General features: G+C 43.5%; 1 protein-coding gene across 1 annotated transcript in view; it reads right to left on the bottom strand.

Moving 5' to 3' along the window:
- Kiaa0895 (KIAA0895 ortholog) overlaps positions 1–8,766 on the bottom strand; it is a 53,890-nt gene extending 45,124 nt beyond the window's left edge. Inside the window, exon 1 of the mRNA XM_005346950.3 lies at positions 8,536–8,766. Coding sequence (XP_005347007.2) covers positions 8,536–8,737 — 202 coding nt within the window. The 5' untranslated portion in view covers positions 8,738–8,766. The remainder of the gene's footprint in view (positions 1–8,535) is intronic.
- Positions 8,767–11,889: the final 3,123 nt, after the last annotated feature.

Genomic DNA, 11,889 nt, shown 5'->3' with positions numbered 1-11,889 from the left:
AAGCAGTGATTGAAAGAATGCAGTGTCCGTGTAATTATCTCGGGTAAAGCTAACTGGGTGGCGGGACACAGCCCACGGCTCCTATTACTACAGGAGGGGCTGAAAGGATGGATGCCTCAGTGGTTAGGAGCACTGGCTGATCTTCCAGAAGACCTGAACTTGACTCCCAACACCCACATGGAAGCTCACAACTGTCTGTAACTCCAGTCTCAGGGGATCCAATGCCTTCTTCTGTTCTCCTAGGGCACAGGCATGCACATGGTACACAGACATACATGCAAACAAAAGGCTCATATACATAAATTAGATGTAGCAGGTTTTATGGGGTCATACTGTAGACTGGACAAAGGAGTAATTTAAGGTGTTAAAGATTCAATCAGCCAAAAGTAAAAGGACAAATATCATTTCCATCACAGACTGGTTGGTAACAGTTTCCCAGGGTAATCAAACTGGGCTGGCAAGGCAGATGAGCTACAGAGCACCAGGACACAGGCAGTGCTCCAAATGCCTAGGAACAATGTCACTTTCCCTAAAAGGACACAGGTCAGGAGATAAGAGGTCACAACGGAAGGCAATGAGATGGACACAAAAGAAAAAGAGAGGACAGAGAACATGGGAATTGGAAGCCTCGGGGAGCAGGGTAGGATCAAGAGCACCCTGGAACGGAAAGGGAGGTAACCAAGTTCTTTTTTCCATCTGATCCTCATGGATCAAAGTAAGTTAAGCCATACTAAAACCAATTAATAAAAATTACTCTGTAAAAGTCCCAGAGTGTTGTGCTGATTTCTATCATTTTATTTTTTGAGACGCGGTCTCACTCTGTGGAAGCCAGACTTGCCTGGACTCATTTGCAGGCCAGGCCAGCATTCTCAGTTCCCCAGTGCTGAGATTACATTCAGAAATTTTAAAGTACTCTTAAGACCCAGGTTATCTCATTAATTTATTTTACTTAGCATAAAGTGCTACAGAACTCCAAATCAACAATTTTTTTTCCAGTTTCAAAAGGCTGGGCATGGTGGCACACACCTTTAATCCAAGCAGAAGCAGGTAGATCTCTATAAACTGAAGACCAGCTTAGTCTATATAGTGAGTTCTAGGCCAGCCAGGACCACACAGTGAATTACTATACTCCAGAGTAATTTTTAAAAAATCCCTGAGCCTGAAGATGTAGCAAGGATGAAGCTCTGGACTCAGTGCACCATGTAACAATGTTGCAGCACACTTGGGAAGGAGATATTAGTTCAAGGTTATCTTAAACTACACAGTATTTGAGACAAGCTTGGGTTACAAAAAAAAAATATTATAAAAAACTAAAGCTCTCACCTCTCCCTTGAGGAGTCCACACCCACACTTGGGGAGGTCTTACTTCCCCTGATTCTGCTTTGAGAAGCCATACCAATGCTTTCTTAGGTGTGTTTTTGCTTCCTTCTGAGTTTCTCTCTTACCCTTGTGTTTAGCCCATATGAAAATGTCTTTATTTAGCCCCCACTGCTTTCAGGATTGCCTGGGAGGAGCAGGAGGGAGAAGCTGGAAGTGCACATAATCAAGTGCATGTGATTGTTAACGTGTGTGGAACTGCAAAGAATAAAGATGTTCTATGAAAAACAACAATCCTGCTTGCAAATACAAAACTGCAGAAATTTTTATGGAGGAGTAGGAAGTAACAGAGGGATGCCTGACAGAACTCCTCTCCCCAGGCATCCTGGCACTTCAGTTCACTTGGTAATGATCTACTGGAGGCCTCCTTCCATCTGTTCTAGAGTCTTCCAGAACGTATGGTGAGGCCAGTCCTGCCAAATGCTGGATAGCTCACAGCATCCAGCCAAGTGGGCCACATAGCAGTCCTGCAGGAAACTCATCTAAGATGTGTACACAGTTTATTCCCCAGTCACACTAACCCTAGTTCAGCTGTATTAAACAGTACAGAGCCTATGTTGTTAATGGCTCACACATCTAATCCTAGTACTTGGGAGGCTGAGGCAGAAGTATTGTCATAGTCAGAAGTGAGCCAGAGCTACAGAGCAAGAATCTGGGTTTCAAAGAACAAACAAAAATTATAAGAAACATCAAGATGTGCCATGGGTAAAGGCATTTGCCATCAACCCTGTCAACTTGAGTTGGATTCCTGGAACCCACATGGTCAAGAGACAGAACAGTTCCCAAAGTTGTCCCCTACCTCCAGAGCACTTGAGCCAATCACAGATCTTTCATTAAAAACCTGGACTGACTGCAGAGCTGGCCAGGAACCTATGGCTGAGGAGGTCGGATGCCCTTGGGAAGAACCTACTACTGTTATTTTGCTAAATAGCCATAGCAACTTACTGCCTAATAAATCTTGTCCTTATCCCATAGGTCAGGACAGCTCTTGGCCCTCATTGCAGGAGACACTGTCTAACAGAGAATTACATATACATGACTGTGGAATGGTCAGCCCAACACAACATCTGTATCAGCCCCCCTACTTCCAGGACTCAGGGAACACAGCAGAAAAGAAGGTGGAAGGGTTGTAAGAGACAGAAAATAGGGTGGATTGCTGTGAAGCAGGGTCTTCTGGACACAGGAGGGCTGCTGCACCCATGAACTCAGAGCAGCTCTGGCTGCCTACACAAGACCTATATAAGATCAAGCCAGCAATGGCTGCTGGAGGAGGGAGAGAATTTTTCATTAGTGGTCACGGTAAATTGCTCATATTCCTGTAAGTGTCCCTCCACAGGCTGACAAAGCATGAAGTAAAGAGGATGGCATGGGCGTGAGAGAGGGGTGAGAGGATGGGGAGGGTCGAGTACAACACCAGTACAATACACACATCCCATTACTACAGCCAGGCTAGACTAGTTGGCCATTTTAAAATATCAACAGTATTACTGCATTAGAATCACTCTCAGCATTTGCACTCCGGTAAATATGCTGAATTTCCCCAAACGACGGAAGCTTCCGATGTACCTAGAACACGAGAAAAAGACACTTGGACTCCTGGCTTCATCCCCAGCTCTTTCAATGGCTCTCTGTAATATCAGCCTAATCATTAAACTCATCAGGGGCTCTTGTTCCTTATCTAATAGTATGGGGGAGAAGGGCCACTGCTCAATAAACAAGTGTTCCCCTACTGGGAATGGTTAGGTTTCAGCAGAATTTTACAAGGTCCTTGCTGGAAGACAGACCAAGGAAAGCAACACCGGGTGGAAAAACACTGCGTAAACAAAATGGCCTTTTTGGTTTTGTTTTTGGCCTACAAAATGACACTTTTTGTTTTTCTGTTCTGGGTCTATCTTCCTGTTTTTGGCTCAGCATTTTGTTGTTTTGTTTGTAACCTGTCTGTCTGAGCGAATAGATGCCCCTTGTGTACAGGTGCCCTGAGACACCAGAAGAGAGACAGTTGCCTCTCTTGGAGCTTGAGTGACTGGTGTGGTGGGCACAGAGGTACTGAACGCTCGTGCCCTAAAAGCAAAAAGCACTCTTAACTGATGAGCTGTCTCTCCATTTCCCACCCCTTTTCTTTGTGCAAGATTTCACCGTGTCACTCTGGCTAGCCTGGAACTCTTTATGTAGAACAGGCTGGTCTAGAACTCAGAGATCTGCTTCTGAATACAGTTCTGGGTTTTGAACCTAGGGTCCTAAATATGCTACATAGCGGTCCTGACACTTAGTTATACTCCCAGCCAAATGAAAATTTCATAGGATTCATTAATACTTATAAAACCTGTCAACTTGGATTAATGTTGAAATAGGAAGCGCAGTTGCAAAAAGGAGTGTAAAACAGAACAAAACAAAACTTCATAATGTCCAAAGATAAACACTCTAATGTTATTGAGTATTTCATCACTTAAGCTCAAATGACGTCTATCAACAATATTAACTTCTCAGAATACTGGAATAGTCTGCATGGAAATTAAACTGAGGTTACAAGTGACAACGCTGGGGAACATCAGAGAAAGCTGGATAAAGGAAGCCGGATCAAGGGGGTGCATGGTTACATTTATATTTAGTTCAGAAGCAGCAAAAGTAGTCTAGGCTTCTGTGGCTTATGCTTGTAATCCTAGCACTTAGGGGGTGCTAAGAAAGGAGGCCAGCCCAGGTTACACAGTGAGTTCCAATCTGGGCTAGAATGAGAACCTATCTAAAAGCAACACTCTCTCTGCCCCGCACAAAGAAAATAGAAACCAAGGTCCAAGCAAACAATTCTCTCCTCTTTCTTTCTTCTCAATATCTCCCTCCCTAGGCTACCTTTCCTAAGCAGGAGGAAGCAGGAGGAAGCAGGAGGAAGCAGGAAGTGAACAAATCTGCTGTCAGCAGTTCTGCACTACAGGAGAGTTCACGGTGTTGCTGGACAAGGTTATCAATACAACAACCATGAGGCTGCAACAGTGACAGTCACTTCAAGGAGGTGACTTCAGGGTGCTAGGAGAGTCTGGTATGCAGTGAAATGCCCTTACAAAGTGCTCTTCGAAATGAAGAATAAGTAGCTACTAACCAAACATCCCGAGAGAAGAGGTGTCTAGGGATAAAATGACGAGTTGAGAGACTGACAACATGACAGGAGTGGGGAGATTTAAGGGGGATGCGGGAGATGAGGAAGTAGGAAGAAGGATCTGACTTGGACTGCATAGCTGTGGGCAGTTTTCTCCTAGAGCTGGGGAGAAATTTGTCTCTGTTGCTAAGTTACGGTCACTGCTCTCTTTCACTACCACCACTGCCATCAGGGCTTCTGTAGTGCTTTGCAGACTTCTCACTGTGAACAACAGAAAGTCAGTCTCATTAGAAGATGCTTATTAGGGTTGGTGAGATGGCTCAGTGGGTAAAGGTGCTTGTTACATCTGACAACCTCAATTCCATCTACAACTTACAATGTAGGAAAGAACCAAATCTTGAAAATCATGCTCACCTCCACATGTACACTGCTGCACGCTCATCCCCACAACTCATCTTCATATATATGCTGCTGCATGCTTATCTCCCCAACCCCTTACACACACACACACACACACATACACTAGTGTAAAGAGAAAAAAATAACTGCTTAAGGATTGTTATTAATAAGGTAACACTAAAGCAGTCTCAATCAGAACTATGAAGTAGACGTTAAGTATGTTAAGTATGGTGATTCTTAACTGTAACCCTAGCACTTGGGAGACAGAAGCAGGAGACACTCAAATTTAAGGCCATCATGGGTTATATAGTAAGACTGTCTCTAAAAACTGAAAGAAAACCAGGCATTGTGGAGAATCTCTTTAAACCCAGCACTCTGAAGTCTACAGTAGGTGGATCTCTTGATTGAGGCTAGTTGGTCTACTAGAAAGTTCCAGGACAGTCAGGGCTGCAAACTGAGAGCCTGTCTCCAAACAGAAACTGAGAGCAAAAAAAGAGGGGGTGCTGAAATGCCGTTCCACATACTGGGGTTGCAGGTGTGAGTCACCATGCCAGGACACTGTGGGTTTTGTTTTGTCTTCTGAGACAGCGTCTCACATATCCCAGGCTGGCCTCAAACTAACTGTGTAGCTAAGGATAACCACGAACCCCTGATTTTCCAAATCCTGAGGTTTCAGGTGCCTCCCACCATTTGGCTGGTTGTCGGAGTCTTAATGGAAAAGAATATTATCGCAGAAAGGTATAAGTCAATGAAACAGCTGGCGTGGTTCCTCACGAGATCCTGGAGACAGGATCCCTGTGAGTCCTGTGCCAGTCATAGCTACAAAGTGAGGCAGTGTGCCTAAAAGGAAACAGAAGAAGAACAAAAGGTTATAAGAGGTGAGCTAGGTATGGTGTTGTTGACCATAATTGCAGTACTCAGGAGACCAGGCCAGAAGCCACTCTGGGCTATGCAGAAAATAGTAGGAGAGAAAGAGAAAGGAGCAAGGGAGGGAGGGGAGGGAGAGGGGAATGGGAAAAGGTAAGGAAACGTTTCTGCCTCGATGACATTTTTCCATAGCTTCCATAGGGCCTTGGCTCATCTTACCCTCCAGTCAGCAATGTCACTGGGATGTCTTGCTTATAGCACATCATGACTAGGTCAAAAGTGGGCATCGTATAAAATGACCTCACAAAAAAACTGCACTTCAGTTTTGAAACGAAAAATTCCACTTTATATTTATAGCTTTTTTTTTCTGTTTGAACTTCTGATCCTCCTACCTCCTGAGTGCCAGGGTCATAAGTGTGTACTACCATGGTGCTTGGCAGTAGAACCAGGGCTTCTTGCATGCTATGCAAGCACTCTCTCAGCTGAGCCATATCCCCAGCTCTCCAGCTCCTTTATGTTTATTTTAGGATAGGCTCTCAATAAATTTCCCAGTAAGACCTTGAACTTGCCATCTTTCTGCCTCATCTTCCCAAGTAGCTGGGATTACAGGCCTATGCCACCAGGCTACTGCGAAGCTTAAAAAAAAAAAAAAGGAATGCATTTTCGTCAGTACTCTTATCACAATCAAGTTGTTCTGCTAGTGGGAAGGACAATCCAGGGTAGTCCAGGGTGTGTTTTACGGTTTGGTTGTCCCATTCATTGATTGATTGACATTTCAGTAAAAAAAGCTAGACTACAGTAGAGTCTGTCTAAAATAATGATGATGATGATAATGAAACTCCTCTGTAACAGAAGGGAATGTTTAAAAATTCTAGAGACTAAAGTCTTCTAATGGATAGTGTTTCTCTACCAAATTATCTACATCAGTATATGCAAGACCAACTTGGAGCAGTGCTTGTACTCCACTGAATTATGGGGAAAGAACTGATCCAACAAAAGTGGGTCTTCTGTTTAAAAATCAATCCATCCTCAAGCTGACTCTACATACTCAGGCAATCTTCTCTGTATTGCAGACTATCAAAATATCTACTTTCTAACATTATCCTTAAATCATACACTATATTAATCATATACTATACTAATATTTTAATCATATTCTCACAATAAGACTTTAGGTTTGGAAGAAATTATTTTCATCAGTGCAATTTTTAAACCCAGTGACTCACGTGGATGACAGAATCTATTTTCCTCAAGGCAATGTTTTTAACTAGATGACAGGGAGAGGCATATTTTGCCGCCCACAGGGCATTTTTAGTTGTCACAATTCTCTCTGTGTGAGAAAACAGTCACTCACAATAAAGAATTAACTTCTCAATATTAGAGTGCTGAAGTTGAGAAGTCTTGCTCTATATCATAAAAGGACTGGTATTTTAAATTAATTTTTTTTAGTATATAAAACTGTGTACTTCTTTCTGTTGTGTCTTGCTGTAAACCTAGTTCACGGTAGGAAAGCAGGCTATCAGACCTACTATGACATCCTCATGCACTCAGTCACTGAAACTTGCTTACATTGTCCCCTTCTGACAGAATTGCTGTTTTCAAGCAGCTTTGGACATTGTGTTGTTTTGATTTTTTTGTTTGTTTTTGGAGACAGGGTATCACTGGCTGGCCTGGAACTTGTTATTATAGGCGGGGCTGACTTCAAACTTGTGGAAACTGGCCTGCGTCTATCTCTGATGCCCTATTCTAAGATGAAAGAGTAATATCTACATCAAATCACAATTTCAAAAGCCTAATGCCAATTTAAGTGGCCTCTAAGATCTTGGCTTTTATAACTGTAAGTTTCCTGTCAACCTAACAACAGGGTAAACTGTAGGTTATCAGGACTGCACAAAAATCACTTCTGCACATAGCATAGAAAATTAAGATTAGATATATTTTCAATGAAAAATAACTTAGTTTTTCCATTTTAAAAACACTGCTGCAACATACATACCTGAGTTTCAAAGCACCATTATGAAACCTATTACTTTGCATGCTAACTTAAAAAAAAAAACAGCCAGTGATGTCCATAATCTCAGCCCTTGGGAGACTGGAGCAGAAGGATTATAAATTCAAAGCCAATCTGGGTAACGTAGACAGTCCCTGCCTCAAATCATCTAACTCAGAAAACTGGCCTACTGGGTACTCCAATACCCTGAAGCTAAAAGTTCTAGACTTATTTTTGACTCTAGTTTGGGAAATAGTTATTTTCCTTAACTCTCATGTTTTGGTACCTATCCTGAAGAAATTTTTTCATGCAGAATCAAACTCAGGGGAAATGGCCCAGGAACTGTATAATATTATTAAAGATTTAAATATTGCTAATATACAAAGTAACTTAAAAGTGAAAGACAAGTCAACTTTCCAGCCTAGAATCTAAACACCCATTCTTGTTAATAACATCAATTCAAGCTGTTTAAGAATAAAAGCATACAAAACATACACAACGTAAACTGAAATGTGGAGATGTTTCCTTAGCTGACTTTTTTTTTAACATTCTAGAAAATATAACACCTCACTACACACCTAAATGCTCTGAAATAGGCTGTACTCTAGACTACACTCTTAGATTGCACAGCTCGTGCCTGTGGCTAGTTAACTGACAACAGGAAAGGGACAGTGTTCCCTTCATTCTGTAGGCATCGGGGTGCCGCGCCGCGTACTTGCGCGACTGCTGCGTCCTGGTTCTCCGAGTCCAGACCCCAAAGATCTCCACCCGCTGCAGCCGCGCCACCCTGGAGGGCCCTGTCTGCACTCACCCGTCACGCGAATAGACTCCAGCATCGTCCCACCGCGGCCAAGGCCGAGGCAGGCGGGCCGGTGCGGGGAAGGCTCCCGGGAGGTAGCTCGGGACCAACCGGGGCAGGAACGACAGCGCAAGGCGGAGGAGGACGTCGGATACAGCTGCTGGAAGGTGCACTGATGGTTCCACCTGGCCCAGCGCTGAGAACCCGCCACCATGACGTAGCTGCTCCCCCGTTGCTAGGAGACGCTTCTGCCTTCTGTGCACACCCGGCGCCACCAAACGTGCTCGCCGCTGGAGGCGCTCCTGTGACCGAGATCCTGCTCGCGGGGAGAGAGGCGAACTACAACTCCCAGTGTGCACAGCGCGGACCAGCTCCGGAGGGGCTGGTCCACCACAGTTTAGGTGTCTAGGCGGAGACACACTTGGTTTTGAATTTGACAGTTAGGGAAAGTCTGTGAGACTCAAGGGGCCTTAATTTTCTGATAGCCGCGTGAAATAGGAATGGTGTGATGATTCTCAGTTTTAGCTGAACAGTGCAAATGTAGTTCCCTGACCCTTCAGCTAATTTACATGATATGAAACAAGTCGATTTTAGATTGAACCAATTTTTTAAAAAGTGAATGGCCAGGTGTGGTGGCACACGCCTACTGTAATCCCAACATTTGGGAGGTGTGACAAAGAGAATCAGAGATTCAAGATCGTCCTTGTTAGACAGTGAATTTTGAGACCGTCCTGGACTTTACAAGACTCTGTCTCAAAAAAAGAATAAACAAACAAACAATATTTTTTAATTGAAAAAAGAGGTGACAGAGAGATGGCTCAGCAGTTAAGAGCACTTGCTGCTCTTGCAGAGGATCTGGGTTTGTTTCCCAGAACCCACATGGCAGATCACAACTACCTGTAACTCCAGTTCCAGGGGATCTATCCCCCCCCACACCCGCGACTGTTTTCCCCAGGTACCTGTGCTCACACAGTCCACAAACACTCATGACACATATACACACAATTTTTTAAAAAATAAATTGAAAAAGGAAGCATACTGAGGATGTAGCTCAGCTGGGGGAGAGCTTGCCTGGCATGCACAAAGCCCTGCCTTTGGTTCCTGGTGTGCACAAACCTGGCCTGAGAGCTGAGCTGTGATTAGGAAAGTGGGGGCAGGAGGATCAAGATGTGTTCCTCTGTGAGCTTGGGTTACAAAGATTTGATTTGTGTACCTAATTTATTTATCTATATATTGGGGTTGCATAAAGGGATTTTCAGAGGAAAAGGTTAATAAGGAATAATTAAATCATAAATTTATTTTAAACCAATTATTTCTATACATAGAATTTCACCATTTTTAAAATATGAAAGCAAATTTTCACACTGATACGGATGTGCTGGTTCATTTTACATAAAGAATTAATCTCACCTGAATATTTAAGAATGTAGGACAGAGCATCTTCAATACTGCTTTCTCTCTCTTTCTCTCTCTCTCTCTCTCTTTCTCTCTCTCTCTCTCTCTCTCTCTCTCCCTCTCTCTCTCTGTGTGTGTGTGTGTGTGTGTGTGTGTGTGTGTAAGCCCTTGTGTGCAATGGCATGTGTGGAGATCAGAAGACAGCTTGTAGGAATCATTTCTCTCCTTCCACTAAAGAGGTTCTGATACTCAAGCTTAGATAGTCAGGCTTGGTGGTAGACCCTTTACCTGCTGAGCATCTCACCAGCCTTCATCTTCCACATTTTTCAGAGGTGAATTTTTTTTATAATTATCAAGAAGAGAGCACCATTTTACATAAGCACATAGTATAAAATTGCATATATATGTTTAAGGATATTTCAGAATGTCATAAATTCTGTCCTAATCCCAAAACTAAATTCATTTCAATTGAAAAATAAAATAAGCCAGGCGGTGGTGGTGCACGTCTTTAATCCCAACACTTGGGAGGAAGAGACAGGCGGATCTCTGTGAGTTTGAGGTCAGCCTGATCTACAGAGTGAGTTCCAGGACAGGCTCCAAAGCTACAGAGAAACCCTGTCTCAAAAAAATCAAAAACAAAACAAAAATGCCTCAGCAACTCAAAAAGCCAATTTTTTCCTTCAGGGATTGTGGCAGTGGTGACACAAGGCTTCATGTAGCCCAGGTTGACAGAGCACTCACTACACAGTGGAGGTTAACTTTGAACCCCTGACCCTCCTCTTTGTTCAGGCGCTCAAGTGCTGGGATTATAAGAGTGTACCAGTGTACCACTACACATGGCTAAAACAACACTATTCTTAACACTTTTAAAAGGTCCTTAATGTGGACTTTAAAAAATTATTTTGTGTGTCTGAATGTTTTTCTTCAAGTGTGTGCTACATGCATGCCAAGTGCCCACAGAGGCTAGAAGAGGGCATCAAATTCCCTGAAACTGGCTTTATGGATGGTTCTGAGCCACCACATGGGTTCTGGGAACTAAACCGAGGTCCTCTGCAAGAGCAGCAAACGCTCTTAACTACTGGGCCATCTCTCCAGCCCTTCAAACATTCTAACACAATACAATCCACACATATACTAGGTACTTACATGCTGAGGAGTGATGGTGGAAAAATATTAAAATCCTTTGCTTCCATAATTACATCATTACATTGTGCTTCCGTAAGAGCAGAAAACCTTATCTACACGATAAAAACACTGTGACACTTAACATCCAGTCGTCTGTAATCCAAGCTGAGGAGTTTTAGGTGGCATTCATCCGTGTTGATGGGTGACAGCCCGCAATGTAAAGTACGTCTTGTGTTCACAGCCAAGGCTGCAGCGACTCACTTCATGTCATGCAGGAGAGTGCTACCAGAAGAGCTCTGCATTCAGTACACTGATTGGAAGTCAATATTTGATCATTACATGTCCAGAAACCTTTCACTGCTGACAAAAGTTTTCAAAGCCCCCACATTCAGTTACATGACTCCATCTGGAGTCTCAACCCTGTTTCCAAAGCAGAGTCCTAGATGATCCTTGCAGTCTCACCCTGACTCAAGTCTGTTTTCAAAGCCCAGTGGACGGAAAGGTCCTACTGAAGTCAGATCGTGTCACTCTCTCACCTCCCCTGTGAAGTCCTTTATGACCTAGCTCTGGTCATCTTTTTGATGTCATCTCCTACTGTGCCCTCAGTCCCTCCTAGAGACCCAGTGGCAACCTTGATGCTTCTCAATGACAGACACTGCTTCACCACAAGGTCCTTGTCATTTGTGATCGATCCTTCCTGCTTGGAATGCACCTCCCCCACTTCAGTCCTGTCTTGATCCAAATGTCACTCTTCTCTAAGGCTTTTCCAGCCGCACTCCTTAATGTATTTCACAATAGAGAAACAGAAGAGTCATTGCCAAATTCCTTTTATGAAGCTACAGTTAC

This window comes from Microtus ochrogaster, chromosome 5 (genome assembly GCF_000317375.1).
Source record: "Microtus ochrogaster isolate Prairie Vole_2 chromosome 5, MicOch1.0, whole genome shotgun sequence".
NCBI lineage: Eukaryota > Metazoa > Chordata > Mammalia > Rodentia > Cricetidae > Microtus > Microtus ochrogaster.
Note: the sequence above shows the minus strand (reverse complement) of the source record. Positions and strands in the feature narration are given on the sequence as shown.